The sequence below is a fragment of the Serpula lacrymans genome (genome assembly GCF_000218685.1).
Source record: "Serpula lacrymans var. lacrymans S7.9 unplaced genomic scaffold SERLAscaffold_1, whole genome shotgun sequence".
Taxonomy (NCBI): Eukaryota; Fungi; Basidiomycota; class Agaricomycetes; order Boletales; family Serpulaceae; genus Serpula; species Serpula lacrymans.
In genome coordinates this window covers 5387000-5414941 of record NW_006763290.1, presented here as the reverse complement: position 1 = coordinate 5414941, position 27942 = coordinate 5387000, and the positions used below count along the sequence as shown (strand labels likewise).

Sequence of the window (27942 nt, the reverse complement as noted above, 5' to 3'; positions counted from 1 at the left end):
TTTTGTTTTTTTTTTGGCCTAATTTCTCAAGGCAGCGGTTAACGACCAGACAGGCTGAGAGATAGACGTGAATCAAACTTAAAAGTGAGTAGAACTGTTCTCCGGATTTAAAATGATTCACCTTTTGAGTTACGGGTACCAACGCAGCAAAATGGGTTTAGTCTAAGAGTGCAAATATATGAGGTCACTTGAGGCTAATGGTTCCTGACCTGCAGGTAACCTGTGATTTCGCTTCCGATAAATACCGGCGGCCCTGAGTACTGTAACGGATGGGCCTTGAAAGGACGACAAATTCCGCCTGCGCATGGTTACCAAAATGCTTGTACGGAAGGAACAAGGTGAAGTTTCTATGAATGAATTGTATTGTCTGGCCCGGACTAAAGTCTTTCAATATAGTATATGACTTCCAAAGAACTCAGGACGTTAGTCCTAGTTAGTAACAAGAATGCGCTACGTAAATTGTATATGGTATTTCCTTACTTGGAGTGCTAAAAGGATATTGCGCTCATTTATGATCGACCTCTTAGATCAGGATGATAACAGAGATAACGAATATCGCGGTGGTGCCTGCTTATTGAGCAGATCAAGTATATGAGGGTGATCTGATGAGGCTTTGACAAACGTGCGGGTAATGCGAGTGTAATGAGCCAGCAAGGTGCGTGTAAAAAGACGGCGCACTACCGAACGACGAGCAGGTTGTTTTCCAGAATGCCACGATGGTGCTTACGGCAATGGAGCCACTCAAACGACCTTCGGAAGCTCTACTGCCTGCGGGGCCGTGTCTGCCGTGCTATATTTCATCTCATGCATGCCTCAAGGCTTCGCTGGTTGACAATGAGTCGTCTCATCTTCGCCTCACACTCGGACCCTCACATTCAAGTTGACACATTCTCATTTTCGACAGGAATTATGTGGGATGAAGATTTCGTGTGCGCTTGCAAGGTGTAGCTGTGGAGTAGATGCTGAGGGATTGCGTGACTGGGCAATTGATTCTATGTTGGATTTTTCCGTTGGTGACAAATGATGGCCCACCGAGGGATGATTCAGTTGCAATTTCCTGTGAAAAGATGATCAAGAAAAGGACAGCAATCTGATGCAGCCTGGGTGTGATCTGGGTGATATTGGCTTTATTTGGGCCGAGTGAGCCGGGGCTGAATTTTATGAGAAAACACGTAAGGGAGCTGTTCACTGCAAATATACCGTCTCTACGCAGAGGAAAAGGACACATTCGGTGCCTTCCGTTGCCGTCCTCTTTTTCTTTCCTTACCACAAATGTCCCATACCTCCCATTCCTTTCTGTAACCCTTTATCCGGTCGCGCTCAAGGACCTACACACAGAGCTCACCTTCTCGGCATCCCTGTACCACCTTTTCCCAGCAAACACTCTTTTTATCCACCCCTTTCACCTTTCCTTTATGTCTTCAGTTCGTCACGAATCTTCACGGAGCCGTTGGTTTTCGTCCAAGAATTCCCAGCTGCCCACTCACAAGCCTATCCAGACCATGCCAACCTCCATTCCTTCAGAAAAGCTCCCGACTCACTCTGACAACGTAAAACATCACCCTGGAAGATTCTACACCCTTGCCTCTGTCATTGGAATCGGTGGCAAGCCTAGGAAACAGCCAGCAGCGTTGCCTGTACATAACCCACCTTCCAAACCCGACAATGAGCGCCCTGTCCCCCCTCGCTACACAAACAGACCTCCAGCCCGCTCCATATCATCCACCGTAAGGACACGTGATGATTCCATCGAGGTACACACACCCCTGGATGCACCCAGAGACCGTCTATCCTTCCCCCGCTCTGTCTTCACCGTCTCTGACACAGACCCATTTGCTGCAGAGGCCATTGCCTTTCCTCGAGGCACATTGGACCCAACCAGGTTGTCTGTTCATTCCAATAACTCATTTGGTGAACTGAACAGAAAGGTTGAATCAAACATGCCCTTCAACCGTTCATCTTTTGCCTCCACCTCTTCCCAGTCTAATTACGACTCCGGCTCGGTTTATTCTGAAGGGCCCAAGTCACCTTTGTCGTCATCCTCTTGTGATGCTACACGAAGATGGTCTCCGAAGTGAGTGTAATTCTTCTTTCTACAACCCTCCGTCGTGTTAATAGATGTAAAGGAAATCTGCGGGGCAAAATGTCCGACAGGGAACACGGGAGACCTTTTTGCCGCAAACTTCATCTGAGCTCACGTTAGAAGGCGTTACGAAGTCTTCACTCTCCAAATCAGGGTCTTCCTTGACGTTAACGGATAAGAACCGCGGAAACGAACCGTCACGTATGCCTCATCCCCAAACTCGCCCAAGGGGAAAGACAGATGCTGGGCACTCCCCAAGCGCCTATCAAACTATTGAAAATACACGTCAGAGTACGGCTCCAGCATCATTCGTCCCTCCCGCCCTGCCTACTTCCCGCCCTCGCACTCTCAGTCGCCAGGCTTCCGTTTCTCGTGTTGTTACTCTCCCGCCTTCTGCGCCACCTGCTCATGATTTACCTCCACCTCCTAAAGAGGGTGCATCGGATGATCAGGACCCGTCTTCAGCAAGGACTACTGATTCTGAATCATCGTCGTCAAGCATATCATTTGCGTCGTCAAAGTCTTCTGTACCAGACTTTGGTGAAGAAGGTGACGACGACGATAACGACGAGGGGTACTACAGCCCTCGTCACAAGTCGAAGAAGGATCGGCAACTCGCGTTAGATCGTGACTTTGCGACCATACGCAGACCACATAAGGGGGCTGATCATGGTCGAATAGCCGACATCTTCGCACCACACTCTAAAGCCGCATTGTCGAGTTCGATCCATCATAATCTGAAAAAAGCAGTCTCGCATCAGTCTCTCACCAAGGGCAATCCATATGGAGGCAGTACGCCTACACTTGTTCCTCCGTTGGATCAACTCAAGGTAGTGGGTAAAGAGACGGTTATGCGAAAGCAGCGGTCGTTCCACCAACCTCGATTTCCTGCACCTCCTGTACCTCCTCTTCGCCATGCCAATTCGTGCACTCCGACGCCTGCTTCTCCCCTTTCACCCGCTGAGTCTCCTGTTATTGCAGAACAGCAGCGGCGAGGGAGTGCCACGGCACCTCCGTTTACAGTACGAAGACGTTTATTTTCAGGATCGAGTGTACGACGACCCTCAGCAAGCGTGAGCGCGGACGAGGACTTGCGATCTGTTTTTAGCTTGCCCACAGAGAGCGAGGTAGGACATGGAGTCACTTCCTTGAGCTCTTTTGCCCCTTCCATAAACGACGACACAATATCCGAAGCGCGATGCCCTAGTCCCACAACGTCGACGGTAGAATACACTCCGCAGCACATAATGTCCCCTGCCGAGATGCTTAAAGTCGAGGCGAGCGTTCAGAGCGAATTCGAGACCAAATATGGCGATACTTTAAGAACTCGCTCACGCGGACAGTCATTTGCGTCTTCTTCGACGCCAATGCTGACGACACAGGAGAAGGAAGCCCTCGATTCTCTCATGCCCCCCTTGCCCCGTATAACTCCTTCCCGCAGTGCATCCATGATTCTGAAAGGACAATCCCCTCCCCAACGGCTTGCGTTAAGGCCGTCGACTGCACAGGGGAGCACAGAGTTTTCTCCGGTATCTCCCACTTTCGGCTCCGCTTCCTTGTCTATTCAATCCGCCCAGTTTCCTGCTATCGGTCTTCCACCACCACCGCGGCCTCGGCTCAGGCCGCAGGCTTCTAACGGGAGTAATGTGGGAGCGAACGGCGACAATCGCTCTAGTAATGTGCCCATCGTCCCACTATCGCCTCCTCCGCGCAAAAATATTGTTAGGAGTTCAGTGGGGGTGGTAACGACAGCACCCCACAAGTTTATGATCCGGAAGCCATCTTTCCTTGAGATAACGGACCATATACCGTCATCACCTCAAGATAGTAGTTTCCTTGACATGGATGGGCGGGACTCTTTAGACACCAATCGAGATTTCGGCGACGAAGATTAATTGACCCCTTAATACTTGCTACTTACTGCAGGTTTTCATTACTGACCTCACTTTTAATTCATATGTTTTTTAGTATTCATATCTTAGTATTATAGTCACAGTAGAGCATCGTAAACGCTCCTTTCTTCGTGTTTGTTTTAATAGTAACTACTCATGTCCGTGTTACTCTCCCTCCAATCTTACAACGCCTTTGCTCCTTATTGCTCCACTTAACGCTGAATGCTCCACTTAACGATGAAAGTCCCTGCAGTAATCACAAGCAACTTGAAAGGAAAGAAATCCAAAATTGTAAACAAAAAAATTACATGCGAATGCATCAACATAAAACTTCATGAAACGGTAGTCAAAACGTCTGGTAATATCTCCCAAATTTAATCTGTTTCGTCAGTATGATAACCGGCTCGTCTCATTGCACCAAGGCGATGCCTTGCAGCGCCCAATTCCTTTTCGAGCTTCAGAATATCAACCTGCTGTTCCATCTCGCGCCTCTTGAATTCCATCACCGCCATATTCTTGTAATCCACATCATCATCCACTTGCTTGGAAGAAAGAGCCTTGACATGTTTGACCAAAGCTTTGCATGCTTCGGTGACAGCTTTTGCAGCAAGTTCTAGGCGCTCTTGCGTCTTGGACATCAAGTTTGCCTTGACACGAGATGCAGCAACTAGTTGGGCTGTAGCTCCGGCAACTTCGTTAGAAGCAACGATGAGCTGTTCTAACGAGTGAGTTCCTGACAAGACACCGTCGGCACTTTCAATAAGAAGATTGGTCGCAAATGCAACAGATTTCGCTGCAGAGATGAGACCCTCTGTCCACCTGTTGTTCCGTTTATAGAATTGTTGGACCGAACTTGAGCCTTTCCCTTGAGCAACAATCTCCTTTTGCGAATCAGTAGCCGCTTGGATGAGGCGAGCAATGGCATTTGTGATTGCCATTGCCGCAGACAAGATAGAGTCGTGGACTTGTAAATCGATGGCGCTGAATCTCGATGAGTCGCGGGGACGAGACATGAGCTGCTGCAGACGCTGAGTAGCGGCTTCGATGGCTTGTGCAGCGCCCAACATTTCTTGCTCGACGATGTCGCCAATGTTACCATTTGCTCGTGCGAGTGCACCACCCTTGGTACCTTTTGGAACGAGGCCATCGACGACTTCAGATAGCTTGGTGAGTGCCCCCCGCACTTCGCTGTTGTTACGCATCGACACATCTTTCCTCTGTGATGGTTGTAGGAGGTCGAGTTTATATGATTGGAGGTTGAGGAAAAAGCGAAGACCGACGTCACCGGCTGTCTTTGCAACAGCGACGATCTTGTCAGACTTGTCATCGTCATCGGCCAGACGGGTGATCCCTTTTGAGTTGATCAACACGTCCGATAACACCTGCGCGAATTCATTGGCACCCTTGATAACATCAACATGATCGCCGCCGACATCTCCGCCAAGATGAAGGTTGAAGACCATCGCAAAATCAGTAGCGTTATTGATGGCTTTCTCGATCATTGACAAAGTATATTCTGGGGTTGAGTTAGGGTTTCCAGCTTGAGAGGGAGACTCGAGCTCGTAGATAGCATCATCCACTTTCTGGACGCATGCCTGTAGAATAGAATCTACGAGGCTATGTTAGATGGGGCTGGAAATGATACAGAAGAAGTACGGACCGATGATCTCATTCAACTTCTTACGATTGTCAAGGATGAGAGTATCGATTTGGGCGTTTGTAGCTTCCTCACTGATACCTTGGGTCTATAATTTCGAATAGTGAACAAAAAGGAGTTTTGTAATAAGATGACCGATCGTACCTGACGTGTCTCTGATAGCTGTTGAATCGTGCTGTCCATACCCTCCTGCAAAATCATAATCTCTTGGTCTTTCTCGTCCCTCAGCCTGTCCAAATCTCCGCTGGCATTGTCCAGTCTCACAAGCAAATCGTCGATCTGTATTTGCTTACTCTGTCCAAGACAATAAGGATCATTGCTACAGGAAGAAAGTAAAGGTGCATACCCTCAACGAATCCTCGAGTTCAGATAGCTGACGGTTGTACTTGCCCATAACACCAGATACTTCGGAGCTCTTTGACCGGGAAGCATCTTCAGCACGTTCGTTCGCAAAGCTCAGTTCACGACGGAGTCTATCTATATCGTCCTTGTGTGTCGCTTTTTGACGGTCTACGTCGAATCGGGCCCTATCACGCTCACGGATCATGTCTGCGAGTTCAAGGTTCTTGGCCTTCAAATCACGCTCCATGCGTTCCATACGGTCCACGGCTTCCTGCGCTGAACTAGCCTTGAGCTGCATTTGTTTGAATTTTGAAAGCATATCCAAATGTTCTGTACGTAGTTGACTGTAGAGTTTCGCCAATGCCTCGTACTTATTTCTCCACAGTGTAACTTGATCTTGAAGCTGTTTTATCAGGTCGTCCTTGGATGCCAGCTGGGCGTTGACAGTTACGGTTACTCCACCCAACTCGCCTTCCAAAGCTTTGACTCTCTATCATATCAATCAATAACAAGCAATTATCCCAAGAGGATTACAACGCACTCGATCGTATTGCTCCAACAACAGTTGGTCACGTTCATACTGCCCTCTCATGGCAAGCATTTCTCTTTCTAGTTCACTAGCTTGCTGAGCGGCTTGGTTGTTATACTGTGCCATCTGCGCGTGCATAAGCTGTTCTTGAGCCAATCGTTGCTGCTCTGCCTGCTGTTGCTGCCGCAGCTCAAATTCACGTTGTTGCGCTGCTTCCAATTCTAGTCGTCGCCGCTCCTCGGCATCTCTTTGGGCTTGTAAGGCAGCTTGTTGCTCTTCATATTGTTTTAACATACGTGCTTGCTCGTTAACGGCGGCAGCATCTGGCGAAGGAGCGGCGGGAGGAGGTGAAGGGGATCGAACAGCTGTTTTAGGGCGAGCTGGCAGATCTGGTGCATCTCCGTTGTCCATCAAGTTTGGAGGATCCTTTAAAGAAATATAAGTTAATGGCAACCCTGAAATAAAATGCGTACTCACTTGGCCCAATTTTGGTACGTTAATTAGACCAGTCAGATATTTAAGATTAGAGCATTCGTAGTAAAACTTCCTGAGGCTGTAGTGTTGCGCAGTGTAACGTTCTCGTAAAGGCTCCAACGCATCGATAGAGTTTGTCCCTGATAGCTTTTAGTTGAAAATCTCACCATCATCAGACATTATTACTCACTTCTATGCATAGCGCGCAACATGCTGGTAATGAATCTGTATATGCCCCAGCTCTCCTTTACCAGTGGGACCAACGCAGATATGCGACATTCGTTGTTGGCCGAATGCCTGAAGTGAGCAAATACCATCCTTTGGAAAGATTCAATTTGGTCTTGCAGGCTCATAAGATCTGAAATGGTTTCGTAGCTGCCAGGGGAGGTTTAGTATACACTTTCTGGAGTTCATTTATGATTTCTTACCCTTCGTTGGGATCATCGATACCCTTGAGCGATATATATTCCTCGTACTCGAATAAACCATTGAACTCTGGTCGCAGACGGTGGAATCGAAGTTTAGCCAATATGAACTGGACATATGTTCTAATTAACGAGCCATAACCTTAAGATAGCGTTAGAGATATTAAGCCACGATGTTACAGCACGAGGGCATACCTCGACCGCCATCAGTTCCAACTGTTCGTGCACAAGTTTCAAGCCAACTAGTTTGACCATGAGCTTCCTTGATCGTCTGAAACAAATACCATCAGTGGCTGTCGGATGGGAATTGAAGTGGATTACGAACCACAGGGTGCCCTTCTTGTAGAACCTTGTGGACCGTTATGAGGGCCTTGAAGGTCTGAACTTCATCTGAGAGGATAGGTTGTACTCGTAGGCCGCTCCAAAATGATATCGAGCTGTGGTAATCCCATGTATAAACAATACATTCTGCCGAAAGTTAGCATGCAATCAAATTCAATTCAGATGAATGCTTACTCCGGACATGTTTCTGTTTGGGGGCACTCTCATCAGCACTTGTAGCTTTCTTGATGTTGACCACAAGCTCTTGCTCGGCCTTGTCTTTGTCGACCGGTCGGGTTGGGTAGTGTACTTCGTCACCATCCACGTCGAAGCCAGTTGCGCGAGTCCGGCGAGACCTGTGTTGCGTACAGTGAGAAACACGATCACGATGTACTTGTGGATAACATACATTGCTGTCGATGTAGTTTTAGAGTCTCAAAGGACTTTCGAAAAGTGTTTTGGGAGTTGAGAGACGTAGGAAGGTATTACTCCAGGTATAAAGCACCTCGTGGGAAACCTGGACCCAGACGGGCTCGGCGGACTGCGACAGCTGCGACTGGCAGTGCACTCCTCACTACAGTGACATCCAAGCTGCATACGGATATCCGGTGCAAGGCTGTCAAGGCTACCCCTAAGGCTATCTTATGCTTTCAGTACTACGGTCGACATTTCCTAAACGTGGACTTTCAGCGCTGAAGCCCAACCGGCTTCACAATACTTCATTTTCTCCCCGTTTTGTGCACACAGAGAAAACAGGAGCGTCCTTGTCATCAGCATACAAAGCGCGGAGAGATTCGTGGTATAATCCAACTGTTTTGGTACTTGGCTTTATCCCCATATTCACTTTTGCTCTGGGCACTTGGCAACTCCAGCGTTTGCAATGGAAAATAGCTCTGATTGATGAACTCGAGGAAAAATTACGTCGTGAGCCAATCCTCCTCCCGAAACGAGTAAAGTGCGAGCGCATTTCCCTTCACATCGAGATCGACGATCTAAAATGGACTCTGCATCAAAAGTCTTTCAGTTGTCCCCGAATTTATTTTCCGTAGGGTCGTTCTTCGAGGTAGATGGGATCACAAACGTTCAATGTTACTGGGTCCCCGTGTACGGGACGGGACACACGGATATCACGTTATAACACCTTTAATACGGTCCGATGGTTCAACAGTTCTTGTTGATCGTGGTTTCGTTTCCAAAGACTTTGCTGAGAATTATGTTCGCGGAGAGGAAGGAGAGGTTCAGTTCCTCGGGATGCTTCGAACATCGCATACGCGGAATAACTTCACTCCTGACAATCGTCCAGAAGAAGGCAAATGGTATTGGGCCGATGTTGATGCAATGGCAGAGTACGCGGGTGGTGAACACGCTTATGTTCAGCCCGTGTATATCGAGGAAATCTTCGGTAAGGAGTCATACCCCTTGTGATTATTGTGTAGTCAAGTTTCTGACTATCACTAGATGGCCATGCCGGGGAAGCTGCATCGCGACTGAACAAGGGCATACCCCTGGGTCGATCGGCAACCGTTGACGTGCGGAATGCACATATGTCCTACGTGGTCACTTGGTAAATACTGCATTGCACCGAATATGCTGATGGGATCGCTAATATAAATGGATACGTCAGGTACTCACTCTCTGCGTTCACTGCTGTGATGTTGGGTCGCCTTGTTCTGAAAAGGAGAGCGCAAAATCGTGCTAGACCACTCCCGCGCTAGAGTCCGGATGTGTTTGAGTTTAATGATGGGCATTTCTACATAGCTGTACTCTCGCACTGTGCATTTGTAGATAAATCACATTTTACTAAAACAATGCATTGAATCACCATTCCATGGGTTGTTGTTTGATGGTTAGACTGGGCTCCACTGCTAGCGCACATCTTGCTTGCCTAATAGGGACGTACCCTCGTTATAATCACATCGATGCTACCACCCTCGATAAAGTCACCTTTAGCTTTGCTTTAAGCCACCGTGTGCATCTCGGACCTCTCCGTGACTATTCTTTGCTTGAGACCACTATGGCCGCGTGTAAAATGCTTGTGGACCGCTTTGCCTTCTCTGTCAAAGCACACTGTGTGTATTGGTGGCCGAGAGCCACAGTGGCCAAGGATGCTTCTGTGGACGTATTTGCTGTGTATATAAGGGCTCATGTCTAAGGTAAATAACACATCTAGAATATCGCGATACACCCACTCATCTATCTCCTCGAACGAAGTCGCGGATATGGCATCTCTTTACGGTTGTAAACGCGTTCCTTCCTCTGCTCCACGTCGTATCCGTACTTCGGAGGTTTCAGCTGCATCTGCAGCTGAAGCGCGACGCCTCGCAATGGGAGTCTCTCCAAGGCTAAAAGGAAAATCGCGTCGCCACGACATACTTAGCCCAGATTACATGTGTACATGGCAGGATGTCGAGGTGCAGAACGACTGGAACATGATGTCGAAAGAGCAAGGTTGGTCCAATGATTCTATCTATCATTTTCTGACTGCGTACTAACCTGCTGCTTACAGAAAACAAAATTGAAAGAGAAGTGGAGGCTGCGTTGTATTACCAACAACGCGCGAGAGAACGCAAGGCGCGTGAGGGAAGCTCCTCGAGTTATGAGCAACGCCTGCGCGAACTGGATGTCTTAGCACGTCCCGTCCCTCCGAATTCCTGGGCACCTTCAAGCAGAATTCCAGGTTGCCTGCCTTTCACCCCAGGGCACTATAATCCGAATTACCCTCTCTATTGTCCAGGTGAGGGCATTCTTTTTCCGCGTTTACTTATTACTGAAGCATTTGACCATAGTTCCCAATCCCTTACCTCTTCCAGAGGAATTGCCATGTGCCGGGGCACAAAAAGTAGGGCCCGCACATACGTCCAAGGGCCCACATAAATGGTTCACCAAAGGGCTACTATCATTTTTCTCATCATTCCGCCGAGCTCGCGCAGACTCGTCGGATGCTGAATTCAAAGATTCACAATGTGAACGTGTTATATCACGGCGGAACTCGATGATCATTATTAGAGCTGGACTTTGACTTTATCCGAGTCAATTGCTGTAATGTCGTATTCTCCTCTTTTTGTATCGATATCCCAAATTTCATACTACTCGTTATATTTTTCTTCCATGAATCACGCGTATTGTTGTAGCTGATTATCATACACAGCATCACCATATAATCTTACCCTCCATAGACTTGCCATTGACATTGCAACTATCGATCTACAAGACATCCTCTAGTTACCCTATTCTAGCGATTACGACTTTGAACCTATCTATAATATCAATCACTATTGCTGTGACTTCCTTCCTCGTTCACTGTGTGCACCATAACCACTCTTCTACATAACGCAGAAGCAAGGTCAGGTGTACCTATCAAGGTTAACGTTCACCTCTGTCACTTGCACATGTCAATGCATCTCCGTGAACGCCCCTTATAGCCGTGTTCTCTGGCAAGATATTTCCCAGCCGATGAAGATGCTGAGCAGAGGATAGAAGTTCCAGGCATGCAGTACCTTCGTGCATCAAGTGCTTGATCATCATCTCCGCACGCTTCTCCTATCGCGAGGTGATTCGTCCATTGATTCCCGAACAGACCGCGTTTTTAGTCTATATCTTTGAAGAGCGGCCGCTTGGTAGATACCATGTGGGGGGTCATATATGTACATATAAGTATATCAGAACTGCCATCCGCTGCGCTGGGCACCGTGTTTTCCGCGAGGATGTATATGGTTAGCCTCTTTGAAGTGCGCACGTAAACCGATCCAGCGCCGGAAGCTTATAAGTACACGTGCCTCTGAGTATGTCCGCCTCACCGAATGGCCCGAACGGGGTTGCAGCCGACGTTCTCTAGCCTTTCACTACTGTAACCTTCCTTTGTCTCCAACCATCACCTTGTTTTTTCTCTACACCAACACTGCCATTGCTTTGCCTGAGAGCAAATGGCAGATCCAGACACTTTACCTTCGGGCAGCACCCAACATAACCCGGACTTAATATTACCCGTCCATGCCAGTGTCTCCCATCAACATCCTCGTATTCACTTTCCAGACCAACCAAACGGTCACAACAGTGTTGGGAAATCGTCTAGGTCGTCCTCAATGAGTCTTGGCTCTTCTCCATCACCGGCCACGGCTCTTAGGCTGGATTCGAAGAGAGCTTCGCAGGCGCCTCAGAAGGTAGATGAACGTCGTCGCATACGGTCGTTGGATGCCACAGCTTTACTTTCGGACCCATCTGCTTCAAAGAGGTCGTCTAACCAAGGTACTGGCTCTAGAAGGAAATCGAAACGAGGAGCAAACGGGAACCAAAGGTCACCCTTGCTCAATTTGGATCCTTTCGTGTCAGATTTCGACTCTGGTGCTTTCTCAGATGAATACGATTTATGTGAATTTCAGTTCTCGTCCCATGCTGATATATTTAGTTTCTTATTGACCTTCTCGTCTTAGCTCATGAAGGCAAGTGTCAATTTCTTGAGTTAGACCATAGCATGCTTAGCTATCTTTCAAATTCAGATCCTCGTATTTTGCAAGATGTACAGCGAGCTCTTCAGTATCAGTCTCGACGCCGTGATCGTCGATCCATCGTTCACACACAACCCACAGTTCAAGAAGTCCCGTCCCATTCTGACGCGACTTCGTCTTCTTCTGTACCTATAGCATCTACTTCTACAGCGTTATCATTGTCACTCCCTTCTCCTACCTTTCCTTCTGTAGCCGTCAAAGTTCCATCGGAAATTGACTTCAGTCCATCTACCAGGACTGTCCCTCTTCACCCCATCCCACTTTCTTCGAATGGAGGAGCTACTCTCGATTGGACGGGGTGTCTATCCGATGAAGAGAAACATGAAAAACGTTGGAGCCTGTCCGTGAGCAAACGGAAAGGGAAGGAGAAAGTTTCCCCTTCGAGTAAAGCTATAGTGGAGAAGCAAGAGGCTCTATTTGCAGGCATGTATCTTGAATCCTGTGGCTTATACGAGAGTTAATTTCAATTATTTCAGACAAAATTTCAAGGATCAAGGCAGAGGCGCAATCTAATACTTTTCGTAAAGCAGCGATCATTAAGGAGCAATTAGGTCGGCGTTACAACTTGTTATATACTTCTCTTTCAACCCCCGAGCCGCTCAATCTGGCCAAGGTTGCGCGATGGTATGCTAGCTCCGATCCACTTTTGCAACGCTCTTTCGACGATACTGAACCACTTACATGGCTCAAACATTTATTGGATAAGCGTGGGACACGTTCTCTATGGCACATGTCTGCATTAATCGTTGAGGAATTCACGAAATCGAAAGGGGATCCCAATCTTTTGCGTGCCCCCCCGGAGGGCTCAACGCTGGCCACTACGGGATCATCTTCTATTGAGGCGACACCTCCTCAACCCGGGGTATCATCTCCTACGCATATAAATATTTCTGGGACTTCGTCTCTTGAGCCCTCGCTATCCAGAAAACGCTCATCTGAAGGTCACGTATCTTTTGAGCCTTTGATCGAGTCGGCACGAAATTCTGTAGAAAGCCACGACAAGCGCAAGAATGGTGAAGGCTTGTCTAGGTCGTGGCGACACTCTCTGCCTGGTATGACAGACTCTCCGCATGGCTCTATTCACAGCAGTTTCTTTGGTGGATCTCCACACTTTCATTCACATCATCATGCAGCTGGTGGACTTTCTCCTGCAAGTAGTCGCCTACATTTCCCTGATTTCGTTCAGCGTATGCGTCGGCGACCTGACAGTGATGAAGGGTCCTCATCTCCGCCAAATTCACAATCAGAAGACCAAGTCCATTCTGAAGGCGGTAAGGTACCGAAACGTAAGAAAGCTCGACGAAGTCATGTATCTTTCTCTTATGCTGCCAATATGCGATCTCCTGCAATATCTGGGATGGAAGTTGGGCGTGCTGGCCAGCCTTCTGATCAAGGGGATAGTTTGCGGTCTGTGCCAGACCCGTTCGCATCAATGTCTCCACCTCCGGAGATTGTGTCTGATTTGGAGCTTGCTTTGCCTGCCAAGGCGGACCCGAGCTCTCTTGAGGAGCCTGCTGTTGTAACTCCCCGCCCATTTCCCCGTCGGAGAGTAGTCCGTCGCACATCCCTGCCTCCTTCAGAAAGCTCGTCTTTTCGAAAGGAACAGAAACATCGGGAAGAGGCAGACGAGGCGAAACTACAAGCCGACTACCACATAAAGTCTCAGTGAGATTCTTTCGTCTCTGTATTTGTTCAAGCAACTGATATCCTCTTTCAGGATGCTAGAAGATGCCATAGCGCAGAACTATAGGCTGCGCCAGAGATTGCAACGGGTGGCCGCCGACGTAAGAGACTATGAGACGCTGCGGTCTAATTTCATGAGGACGGTCGGTATGCCCCATCGAAGTATACCCCCCGAGCTGTTGGATGCCTTCAGCCACGATCCTTCATCTGTGACCAGTGGGACACGTAAGACAAAGAGTTGGCGAGCGGTAGAGGACATTCACAATCGTATCGTCCGACAACAGGAAACTTTCCGTATATTTCTTTCGATTGTGAAGGAAGATGGAATACCTGCACCGGAGAGCATTCTGGACGACCACATTAACACGCTCATGGATAAGTTACAGAGGCTCGAAAGACATCACAAGTCCATGACGGCAAAAGCTGCCGAGGTTAAAGATGCCCTAACCAAGGTGAAGGGTACACATGCAGCTGTGAAAATACAGTACAACGACACTCTAAGTCATACGTCTGCAGTTTACCCTGAGGTATGTGATGTCCCTTTTAAGCCTTTCTCGTGTCTAGGCTTTTTGCTTACCTGTATTTAAGCTATCGCAAATCGTGGCTCTCGAAGAAAGCTATAAAGACCAGTACCAACAATTCTGGGAATTAGGCATGGATGCTTTGACTTTCATTTTGGATACCGTAACACCATTCTGGAGGACCTATGGGAAAACCATTGGCGACGATGTGCAGGATTTCCTCATCATCCCCTGGTACCGCAACGAGTTCACCGGGGAGCCGAAACGGTATCCCATACGATCCCTTCCACGACGATCATTTCAACACTGGATGGGTTTACTGCTTTTCTTTTTTATTACAGCTGCTGTCATTTTACTCCAGGCACACGCAGCTATGTCATCGATTTATAACTACAAGTTACCGTGGATAGGAAACGACGGCTTTCGGTGGATCCTCATGCCATTCTTTTGGATCGGCATCCTTATACAATGGGGTGCCGTGTTATTTGAGTTGTGCATCTTCTTTGCACAGATGGGAGTAATTGCATGGTGGATTGGTTGGGCAGCAAAAATCTTCACATAGTTATTTTATTCAATTTCATGACTATTTACGACGCTTGATATCTTAACAATTTATTATAACAGTAATACACCTGCTTGATTATATATGTAGAATACACTTCTTAGCAATAACATCTAACTTTCGATTGTGTTTATAGAAGCTTTATCTTTGTCAGTAGTAGGCTTGTCTAGAGACTGTAGAGATGGGTTCTCGACAGGTGTTGAAGAGGACGCTGGTTGTATGATAGCAGGTTTTTCAGGAGGTGCTGTTTCGTTTGTGTTGGCTGTAGTGCACTGAACTTGCGGCTTGACTTCCATATGGCTAGGAAGTTGGTACGTGAACGTGGTTCCAACCGCAGGGGCCAGGCTGGTCCCTTTACCAGCTTCCACACACGGGCGACAGTAACCTTGCAAAGATGGTCATTGCGAGGTACCAAGTTAAAATTTGGACTAACGTACGACCACCCATTATCAGAGGAACGTCTGTTTGTCCACATGTAAAACAAGCTATCTTGGGCAATGCTACTGTGGACTTGGGCTGTGACAAACGCTTTCGCTTTGCAGGAGGAGCGCCATTCGCAGGAGCATCGCCTTCTTGTGGTTGCTTTCGGGGAGCTGACTTACGCTTTGGTTTGTTGCTGTTGTCCTGCACAGTTTTGATTGATTTCATGGTATACGGAGGAGCTGCAGCCTACGAGACCAATTAGCTGTGGAGCACCAGTGTAAACACCCATGGTAAAGAATCGTACGTTTTGAATCTGTGTCAAGTTGGGACCTTCTGGAAGCTGGTGTGCGAGATATGTGCGTTCAGGAGTTTTCTAAGCGGTTGATGAGTCTCCAAAGCAAATGGCGTATACTATATAACAGAAATACCATTGAATCGAGGACCTTACGATACTCCTCACGCTTCTCTTCTGGACCTAGCCAACGGGATATTGAATCCCAGATGGCTGAAGAAGCTTTCGTCAAATGAAAAGTGACGACTTCTAGAACATCATCTGTGGTGGATGGTGCAGGGGGATTCGTTTGTGACTCAGTTGTGCCGCTTGGAGGGGACTTTTTGGCGAACGGAAGACAGGTTGATATGACTACGTCGCCATAAGAGCCCATGCCCCCGGGGGCGGGTATGTACTCGCATGAAGCAGGTCCACGGGGAAACACCCAGCGGTCAGAAGGTGCTTCACGAAATTCAATTATGACATCGAATTCCTTGAAGTTTTGAGCGTAGGCTGGCTGATATAGGACATTAGGCCTAGGTGCCGGAGTTGGGAGTGTTACCGGAGGTGGGGGTGGGGGTGCCGCAGGAGTGGGGAGTACTGTCGGAGATAGAAGGGCTGCCGGGATTGGAAGTGCTGCTGGAATTGGAGGTGCTGCTGGAGTTGGAAATGCTGCCTGTATTTGGAGCTCTGCTGAAGTTTGGGGTGTTGAATTCGACACTGGCTGAGGCGGTGGTGTGATACCAGTAGAACTAGCAGCTAATGAAGAGTCAGCTTCCAATGTAGTGGATGTTGCCAGGGTTTGGATCAGCAGCCCAAGAGTCTTGAGCTGGTCTGCGGATGCCTTCCCTGTGGCAGCTAGTTGCAACAAACCTGCAAGCGTTGGATTTGCGATCGCGGCGGCGTTGACCCGAGATATCAGACCGGGAGTGATGCTTACAGCCGAAGTAAGCGAAGAGAGCAAAGGAGAAGGAGAAGGAGTAGAGATAGAGGTAGAGGCATCTGCGATCGTGGATAAGGCAGGGGGTGTTGGGAACACCGCAGGCTTGACAGCTAGATTCTGCGCATAAGAAGAGTAAGGCGTCCGATTATACTGGTTCGCTGTTTGCCAGGGACCACCAGGTACAGAATGATAAGCAAATGGCTGCACGGATGTGGCTGGTAATGGTGCAGGGTGGTAATGTACTTCGAAGATAGTTGTCTCTGGGAATACGTGAGGACCAACTTCGAAATCGCACCTGCCACGGTTGTATATTGTGTGAGGGGGAGGTACCACTTCAGGAGGTTTTCCACCGCGAGATTTTGAAGAGAATTTTGGAAAGGTATGTCTTAGCCATTTCTCTCGAGCTGAGTGCATGTATGAGATTCATATATCAGGGCAAGAAACATTGCCTACATTGCTTGAGCGATTGCAGAATAATTAAGCTGCGAGATAACATTCAGTGTATATGACAAGGACGAAGGTGGAGAATCAGACCTGTCAGATATACTCTTTGGTTCTGGATGTCCGCTGCCATTGTCGTCCTGTTCTAGTTCCCAGCCAGGAGTTGGTCCTAAAGGCAATTTGGCGGTACGAATCATCGGGCGTTGTTTACACCTGTTGTCCAAGAACCTGCAGAACTAACCAGACCAAACAACTAATATTTACTCTGTTATCTTTTATCTGTTTCACATTGGTTACAGAATTGTTCTGTAGATAATTATCTTATACCTTATTTATCTGCGATTGTTGGAATTCGATGTCCAGTCGTGTTCGTAAGTACTTTTCTGATGTAGGCGCGGACATTATTGGTAATCTAACGTTGCACGTTCGTAGAAAAGGGAGGTCCGGTGTTCAGACCTGTTGCAAAACCAAGGGCCCGTCATGGTACTACCGAAACTACTTCTAGACAGCCCTCAGTTGCTGCAGACCCCAGAGTCTCTGTACCGCCTAGCGCAATACCAGAAGAAGTACCACTAACGTCGAGTTCATTCCTTCCACCCTCGACTTCGATGCCTCCACCAGTAATCGTACCCGTTAGAATAGCCGACCCTTCTCCTCCACCTATCTCACAGCCATCTAAATATGGCGGAGTTCCTAGTACACCGATTGCGACACCCTCAGTGAGGATGTCCTCAGAAATACGGAATCCTCACATTCGTCCCCCCGAGCGACAAGACCTCTCGAATTCCACCGTTGTAGAAGAACAAATTACTGCACAACAGGAAGAAATACAATCACCGAAGAGCGATTCTACGTCGAAAAAGGTCCGAAAACGTAGTTTGAGTTCTCAGGAATCTTTAAACTCGCGGAAGTCACGGAAGTCTCGCACTGCATCTGTTCCATATGACCTGCAAGCTGATCCTGGAGAAGATCTGGATCCAACGACGGTTACGATGGCCACCTTATGCGACGATACTGGCCAAGGTCGTATCAGCAGCAAGGCCATGCAAATTCAAAACAGCCATCTAGCTTGGAAAACATCTAGTCGCGAGAAGAGGGCACGTATGAGGGCACTGATGGAGGCTAAAAAATATGGCCGGGACGATGAAAATGCAGAGACTGCGCAGGCTCGGATACCAGCAACACCATCAGAGCAGCCAGGTACAAATTCGACGTCTGGACCATCTACAACCAATGGCAGTGAAAGTGCCTCGGAAGATATCACTGGGAGCGGTTTCGACTACTCGCAATCCATGGCCACTAGCAAATACAACGTGCAAGTACGCATTGGCCCCAATGGAGAGACAATAATAGACGAAACTTCGCTGTTCGTTGATCGTAGCGTTGAGGACGAGTCCGCAAATTATACACATGTTGAAGAGTCTGACACCACGAAATTTGTCAATTCCGGGACATACGGTAAAAGATTTCGAGGCTCGCGCTGGAGTGCTGAAGAAACGGAGCTTTTCTATGATGTAAATTACCTTGTCGCTTCTTTTCCATCATCATGTTTATTGACTTGACTTAATCCCCCCAAGGCACTCTCACAATTTGGAGAAAACTATGAACTAATATCCTACGTGCTTCCCGGTCGAGATCGAAAATCGTGTAAAAACAAATTCAAGGCTGAGGATAAAAAGAATACTGCCCGAATTACTTACTGCTTAAATAATCGTGTTCCATACGGTTGGTGCATCACTTTTACTTTCACTTCTTTTGACTAACCACGTATGATCGCCTTTTGAAAGACATGCAAACGCTATCGCGGATGACGGGCAAAGATTTTAGCGGCCCAACGCCTGAAATTCGTGCTCCCACTGTCTTAACACTTGCTGAATCAGAAGCAGCACCTGCTGAACATTCGGGGCGAAGTATATCGCCTGAGCTTCCTGACATGATCAGCAAACAAAGTGGGACGCCTGCATTGGGAGAAGAGAGTGAAGAGGTACTGGGCGATATATCTAGTTTCGAATGAGTGAGTTGGGACACAATCCCAAACGTTGCCTCTTTATGCCCGTATGTTGATCGCACAGATTCTTTCCAGCGGCATAATTTATTCATGCCGGGGTAGCTCAGCTGGGAGAGCAACAGACTGAAGTAGCCTTTCGTAGAGTGGGGTGGTATCTGGAGGTCCCGTGTTCAATCCACGGTCCTGGCATAGTTTTTTGATTTTCTTATTTGATCTATATTTTCTTCTTGCTTTCAGTATTTTACATTTCTCTGTTTAATGCGTACTCGCAGTAAGTCGAATACTGTCAGGACATAGTATTTACCCTACTTTCACCGAGTCTCAGCAGCAGTATGGCATCAAGTCGGCGTGAAGTTTGTATAAAGCCGACAGATGGCAGTGACCTGAGCATGTGACCGCGCGACCGCGTCTGAAGTAACTGGGACGGTCACCACAATTGCAACTTTATTTCGCCAACCATCCTTGTTCTACTCAGTTCATTCTCCTCTTCTTCTACCTTTCACTTTCTATGCCATCTCGCCGACCAACTGCCACCGAAAGTATGCCTCCTCCCAGTCCTCCACCAGGCGATGACAATGAAGAGGTACTGGGAACACACAGTTTCACCCCTAGGTGTCGGACAAAATCCGCTAACTTGGTTTTCTTTTATCAAAGGCGCCGTTCTTCGATAATGTCGATGAGCTCCAGCAGCACGTGAGTGACTGAGACGCGTATATGCGCGCATATAGCCCTATTTGCCGACTGTCGATGTTTTGTACAGGGAATAAACGTACAGGACATTCTGAAGCTAAAGGTCGATCATATAATATCTGTAACAGAAAACACCGTTCATTATCAATATATTCACAGGCCTCTTCCATAAATACGATTTCAGGCATTGTGATGACGACACGTAGGCAGCTACTCAAGATTAAAGTGCTGAAGAGCTTTTGGAAACTGGTTCAATGGTCTTACACGTACTTTTTCAGGGAATGTCCGAAGCAAAAGTCGAAAAGATAAAGGTGACCGTTTCTTGAGCTCAATAAACCACATCCACCGATGCATTTTACGTGTCAGGAAGCGGCACAGAAAATAGCGGTTAGTCTGCTCTTCAATGAACATTGTGTTAGCTCGTTAATATTATCCGAAGGGTTCATCCTTTGCCACTGGTATCGAAGTGCAAGACCGGCGAAAGCGAGTCCTAGTTATCAGCACGGGGAGCAAATCCGTAGATGCTATACTTGGTGGTATGTCTACGCATGATCGAAAATACCAAGGCTTGACGCGTTTTTATTCAGGTGGTATCATGTCCCAATCTATTTCCGAAGGTATATATACTTCTCCTGTTCCTCATGCCAAATATATACTTGACTTACTGGAGTCACGAATGATCAGTTTATGGTGAGTTTCGAACGGGGAAAACTCAATTGGCCCACACGATGTGTGTCGTCACACAACTACCGACCGAACTTGGCGGCGCTGCTGGAAAGGTGAATATCCATCTATTGTCCAATTTATTGCTAATAGCCACTTCTAGGTTGCCTATATCGACACGGAAGGTATGTACCTCATCATTTTCGCCTATAATGTCCAGCTCATAGTTTATTTATTTTGAAGGCACTTTCCGGCCAGACCGCATCAGATCTATTGCTGAGCGTTTCGGAGTAGATGGGAACATGGCTCTGGAGAATATTCTTTATGGTAGTCCACCCCTTTCTATGAATGAATCCATCAGTGAAGGTGCTAACGTAGAGCTTTGATAGCTCGTGCATTTAATAGCGAGCATCAGGTATGTTGAAAGTTCTTTTTCTTCTTCTCAACTACACTTTTTCTTCTACATTTCTAAGATGGAATTGATCAACGAATGCTCTATGCGGTTTGCTGAAGACAAGGATTTCAGGCTTATGGTGAGTTTCCTTTGGCTTAGCTTTTTTGGTTTATCATCGTTGTAGATTATCGACAGTATCATGGCCCTGTTTCGAGTTGATTTCTCTGGTAGGGGGGAACTTAGTGAGAGGCAGCAAAAAGTAAGAAAAGCACATAATCATTCCATATGCGAAATCAGTTCACATTTCATTGTAGCTTGCCCAGGTAAGATGAGTTCCATCTAACTCCCCCTTGTGATACTAGTATAGTTCGAATCTACCATAGATGCTCTCAAAACTTACCAAGCTCTCGGAGGAATATAATGTTAGATTTTCCGCTCGATTTACACTGTTGTCTAACATGCACTCTTTATCCAGATCGCCGTGCTTTTAACTAACCAAGTACAATGTAGGATTATTCTGCTAGCTTCTCCACGCAATCTCGATATATGAACCAAAACATTTTTCATTTTGCTGAATGTGTTTTACTTTGTTTAGCTGATCCTGGAGCGACGATGACGTTTGTTGCAGGAGGCGCATTGAAACCTATTGGGGGCCACATATTATCTCATGCTTCTGCGACTCGAATGTTCTTACGCAAAGGTAAGATTATGTGGGCGCGTTGCGCATGAACGAACCTGGGGGTTGCGGCCGTCGAGTCGCTTGGCTGACTGGTCTGTAAAGCTGTATACTGATAATGGTTCCACTCTCCCCATTCATTTGACCAGGTCGTGCTGAGGAACGTGTTGCGAAACTAGTGGACAGCCCGGACCGGCCTGAAAGTGAAGCATCATACAAGCTAGATGAAGGCGGATGGACCGATGTTTAATGTTATTTCAAGCTCGTTCCTGGTGGCCAACTCTTGTCTGCTTCTTGGACCTCATGCTCCACTCTCAGGGTCACATCTATATTTTTGCTCTGCTGCTGTGTTTTCTTCTTGGTGCTGTGGACTATTGTTATCCTCTGGTGATCTGTATGGCATCCTAAAACGATTATCTCGTCTGTTAATACCGCAATAACGATAGTCTTCATTTTGACTTCGCCAATGGCTGGAATGTCAGCGGATTAGCGTTAAGCATTAAGGATATCACGCCAACGAGTTTCCCTAACTTTGTGCCAAGGTACGGCTCTGAGATATTTTGGTTATACTGAGCTTCTTTGAATGAAGGGATTGTCAAGTATTGTCAGCCTGTGAGAGTGCTGCCCTAAATATACTTGAGCTCGCTTGTTGCGGGATTGGCCATACCTAGATCTCCACTCGCCAATCCGCGGAATACTTGCAGAGCCGACTGAATAAAGCAGCGACAGGATAGGTTAGCAAGACGTCTTGCGCCGTAGCAGCTCTTTAAATTCAAGCTTCAGGTTCCATCGAGTTCGCCAATCCGAGAATTCGAATCTAAATAGCACACGCCCACGTGGTCGCTGTCTGTATCTCCAAGAATTTTACGAGCCATCAAAGAGCCTCGTCTCACCTGCCGGACATAAAAACATTTATAAACGTTACGTCTCCAGCTTCAGCATATGGTACGAATTTCGATAAGCACGTTCGTATCGGCTCTTCTTGTAGGGAAAGTTTATAAGTATAGCCCCATATCACCACCATCTTGAAGTCCGTTTCAACGATGTTGCCCCTCGTCACCTTAGCATCTGTCCTCGCTGCTTCTGCCTCCGCTCGGGCTGAAAGCACGCAAGCCCCCTACCTCACTCCCACGTACCCAAATATCGCAGCATGCGTTGACTTACCTCTGCAATATTCCTGTGAAAACACTACAGCATTTACTAACGCATGCTGTAACGTCGTAGAAGGTGGTCTAGTCTTGCAGACGCAGTTCTGGGATACGTATACTGGTCTGGAGGACGAGGGTCAGCTCCTTCCCTATGGAAGCTGGGGCATTCACGGCCTTTGGCCAGATAACTGTGATGGGTATGCTAAACACGCCCCACGTCATAAATCATACTAAGATCGATGATTAATTTATCTCTGGTCCGTTTCTTCAGATCGTACAGCCAGTACTGCGATGCCACGAGAGATTACACGGGACCCAATGTCACGAGTTTCATCAATGATTTCGGACGCACCGATCTTCTCGACTACAGTGAGGTTCATTTTCATACGACTGTCCTACTAGGTTGACTGAGACGCGTTGCAAACCAGTGAACAACTTCTGGATCAACCAAGGGGCACCAAATGACGATTTCTGGGCTCACGAGGTCATTTCATCATTACACACACTGGCACGCGCAGTCCTGACTTTCCGCATTCTATAGTTCTCTAAACATGCCACTTGCACATCCACATTTGATGTTGCATGCTATGGGCCTGACTATGTGGAACACATGGAGGTTGTCAACTTCTATGAGACTGTCACGAAGGTTTTCCAGATGTACCCAACCTACAACATGCTTGCTGCGTAAGTATCGCGCCTCCAGCACTCTTGGACTGTTCTTACCAAATCCATTCCTAGGGCTGGTATCTTGCCCTCTAACACAACCACTTATACTCTTGCCGAGATCACCAATGCTCTCGTCTCGCAGACGGGTGCTGTGCCTTACCTTGGATGCAGTGGTAGCGATGGGACTGTGTTAGATGAGGTTTGGTACTTCCATCACGTCTTGGGCACAGTGCGTATACTGCCTGCTTGTTTGTCTGTGATCAGTAATAAATGACACGCCTACAGGAGCAATACGGTCACTTTAAGACAATCAACTCCACCACGGCTTCTAGTTGCGCATCCACTGGAGTCTGGTACTACGAGCGCACCAATACTTCGGAGCGCCTCGTCAAATATTAGGATGTAAGTCGTTTTAGTGACACTGTTGAACGCTGTAGTCTGTACAGAAATGATTAAATCAATGCGCGTAATGCATGGGTAAAATAATTATCAAGTTCAGTGTGCATGGAAGTGTTCCTGAAGAGATGTGCTCGCCATCGGTATTGATGAATGAACATGGACGGCTGATAAGGATCATAGCATCCCTTGGTGAGCATGGCAGTGAAACTAGCCGGAGCTTGCCAGGGAACGCGAGAATCATGTGATTAACGCGACGCGACGCGGTATGATTCCGCAAATAGACAACAACATTAACGTTGAGCTTTAAGGTGCACCAAGTCTGCATGCTGCTTTTGTTCGTGTGCAGCGTGTTTCATCTCCTGTGGCCATTTAGTTCAACTGCTGGCAATCGCCTTGGTAGGCCAACATGACAGTAACCCTAGATTTCGAGTCCTCAACTTCAGATTCCAGCACCCGGAGAGCTCTTTCAGACATTTCACTAGCTGTAGCAAAGTGTAAAAAGATTGTGGTCGTTACTGGAGCTGGGATTTCGTGTTCTTGTGGCATTCCAGTAAGTATCACGTCCTATCATACTCCGGCTATATATCTGATTCCTTGTTCTAGGACTTTCGTTCTTCCGATGGATTATATGCCTTGGTGAAACAACAGTATCCCGACGTCGTCCTCAAAGGCCGTGATCTCTTCGATGCCTCTCTGTTTCGCGACTCAACATCCACTTCCGTGTTCTACACGTTTATCTCACAACTGAAGAGATCTATCGACTCTGCATCACCTGCTCCGACACACAATTTCATAAAGACTCTGGAGGCAAAGCAGAAATTGCTGCGATCTTACACGCAAAACATAGACGGGCTCGAGGAAAGGGTGGGGCTGAGAGGGAGCTCCAGTCGTGATGCAAAATCCACGGGGAAAGGAAAATCCAAACTAAAAGTCAAGGAGGTTAGGAACGTCCAACTCCACGGAGACATACACCGAGTCCGGTGTACATTCTGCTCAGCAGAATTTCCGTGTATAGAGGAACATTTGAAAGTTTTCAGCAAGGGTATGGCACCGGATTGTCCGGAATGCTTTGCACGATGTGAGTTTATTTTTCTACTGTGGCTGTTGGTGCAATTTACATTAACATGCTCTTGATTATAGCGGCCGCCCGGGTAGCACGATCAGCTCGCGCCCTCAAGGTTGGAACCCTTCGCCCTGCTATTGTATTATACGACGAGCCGCATCCCTTGGGTGACGATATTGCTACGATCCAGACTGCCGACATTGCTCGCAAGCCTGACATGCTTATCATTATGGGTACATCGCTAAAAGTGCACGGCTTGAAGAAGCTTGTGAAGGACTTTGCCAAAACCATCCGTACCACATCATCATCATCAAATTCAGCGGGATCATCGTCAAAAACTTCCAAGAGTTGGACTGGGAAAGTGATAATTGTGAACAAGACACCACCGGGAAGTGAATGGTCTGATATCATCGATTATCATGTGGCAGGAGAAACAGACAGATGGGTGGAGAGGGTTCTCGAAGATTGGAAGAAGATGAGACCTTCAGATTGGGAGGTACAGCAGACATTGACGACAGAGGGTGAGGTGGAAGGGTTCAAGGTCGTCAAAGACAACAGCTCTCTGGGAGCCACAAAATCGAAAGAGAAAGGTGACCTTCCTGTGAAACGTCTTCTCTTTTGACGAAGTTGATGACCTTTATTTCAATAGCGATACCAGGGAAGGGCAAAAATAAAGCAGGTGTCGAGAACGTCCCACCAGATGACATATTCTCTACAAGCGTTGCTTCGCCTCGTCCGAAGGCCATAGCGAGTGCTCCATCTTCTCCCAGCAAACGACGTCAAGCTGCGTCGCACTATTCGGATGTCGAATCAAGTCCATCGAAGAAACGTGATCTAGTGAATGTTTCCGCCCAACCGAAGATGGCAGTCGAAGAGAGAGGACTCTTATTTGGCGATACCACGAATATGCTACCAAAAGTGATCGTTCCTGATATGGAAGACGTGCAATTCTCCAAGCCCAAAGCAAGGAGAACGCGAGCACAAACTGTGTCAGGGAAGACATCAGGATCGCTAACGCGAACAAAATCACTGGGAAAATTGAAGAGGGACTTCTATGTGGAGATCAAGCAGAAAACATGATACATGATTTAGAGTAAATAATATTCCATTGCTAGTTTGCGCGCATATACTGTATCATAGTGTACACTGACTTACTGGGTCTAATGATTGAGGATGCAACAGTTTGTTATTCATTGCTATCCATCGATGCGTCATTCTTTGAATCACTTCCTGGGGGTTTGAAAAGACCAGTCACAACCAAGCCATTATAACTAGCTAGAATATACTCATAACACAAGTCCCATAAACTCGACAAGATATTTTAAACAACATTCTATGGACAGCTACTCACACATTTTATGTATGTCTCCACTTTACTCGCTGATGAGCTCCGAGACACTCCAGTCCTCAAAACTACCGTCTGGCAGATATCGTCTGATGATAAGAGGTATTTTTCGTTGAGAGAGTTCTTTGATGGCGATTTGAAGTGCATCTGTTTCGCCATCGAGAGGAACAAGGACGGGGGCATTCATACTTTGCGAGAGCACGTGTATGAAGGTCAGTCGTGGAAAGGACGAGAGGTAGCGACTGACCTTATTTGTAGTGCTCTAGTCCCCAATATCCGTGCACGCTCATATTTGGTCAGATAGGGCGTTGTAACCCTTACTTTGTTCGGTTGTCTTTCTCCATGCATTCCCGCACCGGTCGTGCTCGGTTCATGGGGCTGGGTTCCCTCGTCTCCATTCGTCATTTCCTGGTCGTGGTCTGTGCCATTGACCCCATTTACATGTGATACTTCTCCTGCACCTTCCTCCTCTCCTTGCTCCCCCTCCTGTGTCTCGTTAGCTAAGAGATCATAGGTCTCATCCTGGAACAGGCTAAATGGACTCGTTTACTGAGAAAGCGACTGGTTAAACGCACGAAGGCACCGTCATTAAAACTGGAACGAATTGACCATTAATTGTAAGATTTTTTGTATTGAACTAGATGTGTACCTCGGTCCATCGTAGTCATAGTCATCTCCCCCACCTCCTCCATATCCATCGTCTGACATGTTTCAAGGATATTGAGAATATGTGAAAAGAACAAGAGTGCCGATTCACGCAGAGCTCACGGTCTTGGAAGATCGCTTGTGGCAGGAAATTTCCTCAAACCAAGGCGGAGTTTGACGGATTGATTACGTAAACCTTCTATCCTTCGCCTACTTCCTTCCAAACTTTATCTTCGTAGGCTTTATCTGAGTCCATGAAAAGTCAACAAGTGTCCATATCGCAAATGCATCCTACAATCAGCTATATCCATGGAAATCGGAAGTCAGTCCATGTGACAGCTTTTGCCTTAAGCGCTTAAGCATCCACCAATTCCTCGGATTCAGACTATCAGCGGTTTCACCTATCTCTAACATTGACAGAGGGTCTCTACCATATTCGCGGCTTACATCTCACGAACCACCGACAAAGCCTGCTTGTGTATTCACGTTTTATTCCACAGGATATAGCACTCGTAAAATCTAGCAGATGGCGTAGGTGGTGTGTGCTATTTCAACTCAAGAATCAGGCCTATCAGGGGTATATAGCGCCATAATCCCAAGCAGCCGATCCTGTCCATTTTGGAAGCTTGGAGCCCAACGTCAATCATCCAGGTATTCTATTTGGACCTTGAAAGTAATTGACAGATCTGATCGCGCACAACGTTAGAAAGTAATGGCGGTGTTTTGGACGTTCGGCCGCCTCGAAGTGGATAACATTATTTGATATCGACGTTTATTTCGAATTTTATAAGGGAGTCCTCTTAGCCGGTGGGGATTCACTCCTTAGATGATTTACTAACTGGCTAACGGCACTATCAATTTGATTCAGGTGGCCATCTTGATATCGGTACAGCAACTATAATGTAGAGCCACCGGCTTCGTACTTGCTCAACAAGCGCTCGCTCACGCAAATCCTATTTCAGCTGGAGACTTCCCGAAATCCCCTGTTGGACCTTATTGTTCGTTTGATCTGGACCTTTACTCCTTTCTTGGGGTAGATGCATCTCGACCGGGCCATATCATATTCGAAGCATTGCATTTATCGTGACGCGACGCGAAACTGTACATGTTCAGTATGATCGTCGGTTCCTAGATCCAGTTCGCACCATTGACTATCTACGCAAAGCCATACGG

General features: G+C 47.3%; 11 protein-coding genes across 11 annotated transcripts; 8 read left to right on the top strand and 3 right to left on the bottom strand.

Moving 5' to 3' along the window:
- Nucleotides 1–17: 17 nt before the first annotated feature.
- Nucleotides 18–1117, top strand: SERLADRAFT_455922 (uncharacterized protein; the record flags this gene model as incomplete). The annotated part of the gene is made up of 6 exons (XM_007312995.1): nucleotides 18–84; nucleotides 148–155; nucleotides 216–338; nucleotides 397–468; nucleotides 528–655; nucleotides 708–1117. One exon carries the CDS (start codon nucleotides 709–711, stop codon nucleotides 946–948), a length of 240 nt encoding a protein of 79 aa, XP_007313057.1.
- A 70-nt stretch (nucleotides 1118–1187) lies between these two features.
- SERLADRAFT_455921 (uncharacterized protein) lies at nucleotides 1188–1832 on the top strand (the record flags this gene model as incomplete). The annotated part of the gene is made up of 1 exon (XM_007312994.1): nucleotides 1188–1832. A coding segment is annotated over one exon (417 nt), but the record flags the coding sequence as incomplete, so codon positions are not given.
- A 520-nt stretch (nucleotides 1833–2352) lies between these two features.
- On the bottom strand, nucleotides 2353–8134 carry SERLADRAFT_444749 (uncharacterized protein; the record flags this gene model as incomplete). Its single annotated transcript, XM_007312993.1, has 12 exons — nucleotides 2353–5584; nucleotides 5636–5720; nucleotides 5777–5926; nucleotides 5979–6464; nucleotides 6516–6929; nucleotides 6981–7117; nucleotides 7168–7352; nucleotides 7406–7544; nucleotides 7598–7673; nucleotides 7728–7870; nucleotides 7919–8079; nucleotides 8118–8134. The coding sequence occupies 12 exons, from the start codon at nucleotides 8132–8134 to the stop codon at nucleotides 4350–4352; spliced, it is 3228 nt and encodes a 1075-aa protein (XP_007313055.1).
- Nucleotides 8135–8296: 162 nt separating this feature from the next.
- On the top strand, nucleotides 8297–9551 carry SERLADRAFT_376912 (uncharacterized protein; the record flags this gene model as incomplete). The annotated part of the gene is made up of 4 exons (XM_007312992.1): nucleotides 8297–8678; nucleotides 8740–9125; nucleotides 9182–9287; nucleotides 9348–9551. The coding sequence occupies 4 exons, from the start codon at nucleotides 8368–8370 to the stop codon at nucleotides 9436–9438; spliced, it is 894 nt and encodes a 297-aa protein (XP_007313054.1).
- A 316-nt stretch (nucleotides 9552–9867) lies between these two features.
- SERLADRAFT_432825 (uncharacterized protein) lies at nucleotides 9868–10742 on the top strand (the record flags this gene model as incomplete). Its single annotated transcript, XM_007312991.1, has 3 exons — nucleotides 9868–10171; nucleotides 10230–10457; nucleotides 10510–10742. The coding sequence occupies 3 exons, from the start codon at nucleotides 9868–9870 to the stop codon at nucleotides 10740–10742; spliced, it is 765 nt and encodes a 254-aa protein (XP_007313053.1).
- Nucleotides 10743–11805: 1063 nt separating this feature from the next.
- On the top strand, nucleotides 11806–15361 carry SERLADRAFT_444746 (uncharacterized protein; the record flags this gene model as incomplete). Its single annotated transcript, XM_007312990.1, has 8 exons — nucleotides 11806–11968; nucleotides 12053–12091; nucleotides 12220–12655; nucleotides 12718–13090; nucleotides 13139–13280; nucleotides 13362–13893; nucleotides 13946–14438; nucleotides 14500–15361. 8 exons carry the CDS (start codon nucleotides 11806–11808, stop codon nucleotides 14992–14994), a joined length of 2673 nt encoding a protein of 890 aa, XP_007313052.1.
- A 4153-nt stretch (nucleotides 15362–19514) lies between these two features.
- On the top strand, nucleotides 19515–20232 carry SERLADRAFT_455911 (uncharacterized protein; the record flags this gene model as incomplete). Its single annotated transcript, XM_007312989.1, has 6 exons — nucleotides 19515–19663; nucleotides 19735–19773; nucleotides 19841–19872; nucleotides 19928–20081; nucleotides 20137–20157; nucleotides 20210–20232. The coding sequence occupies 4 exons, from the start codon at nucleotides 19589–19591 to the stop codon at nucleotides 19974–19976; spliced, it is 195 nt and encodes a 64-aa protein (XP_007313051.1).
- Nucleotides 20233–21322: 1090 nt separating this feature from the next.
- SERLADRAFT_455909 (uncharacterized protein) lies at nucleotides 21323–21959 on the bottom strand (the record flags this gene model as incomplete). The annotated part of the gene is made up of 1 exon (XM_007312988.1): nucleotides 21323–21959. The coding sequence occupies one exon, from the start codon at nucleotides 21954–21956 to the stop codon at nucleotides 21756–21758; it is 201 nt and encodes a 66-aa protein (XP_007313050.1).
- A 289-nt stretch (nucleotides 21960–22248) lies between these two features.
- On the top strand, nucleotides 22249–24073 carry SERLADRAFT_455908 (uncharacterized protein; the record flags this gene model as incomplete). The annotated part of the gene is made up of 6 exons (XM_007312987.1): nucleotides 22249–22848; nucleotides 22923–23020; nucleotides 23080–23135; nucleotides 23193–23335; nucleotides 23390–23546; nucleotides 23603–24073. 6 exons carry the CDS (start codon nucleotides 22547–22549, stop codon nucleotides 23714–23716), a joined length of 870 nt encoding a protein of 289 aa, XP_007313049.1.
- A 49-nt stretch (nucleotides 24074–24122) lies between these two features.
- SERLADRAFT_444740 (uncharacterized protein) lies at nucleotides 24123–25979 on the top strand (the record flags this gene model as incomplete). The annotated part of the gene is made up of 4 exons (XM_007312986.1): nucleotides 24123–24266; nucleotides 24320–24794; nucleotides 24857–25369; nucleotides 25429–25979. The coding sequence occupies 4 exons, from the start codon at nucleotides 24123–24125 to the stop codon at nucleotides 25857–25859; spliced, it is 1563 nt and encodes a 520-aa protein (XP_007313048.1).
- A 41-nt stretch (nucleotides 25980–26020) lies between these two features.
- On the bottom strand, nucleotides 26021–26914 carry SERLADRAFT_455900 (uncharacterized protein; the record flags this gene model as incomplete). The annotated part of the gene is made up of 4 exons (XM_007312985.1): nucleotides 26021–26312; nucleotides 26372–26646; nucleotides 26700–26718; nucleotides 26774–26914. The coding sequence occupies 4 exons, from the start codon at nucleotides 26830–26832 to the stop codon at nucleotides 26153–26155; spliced, it is 513 nt and encodes a 170-aa protein (XP_007313047.1).
- Between the last annotated feature and the right edge of the window lie 1028 nt (nucleotides 26915–27942).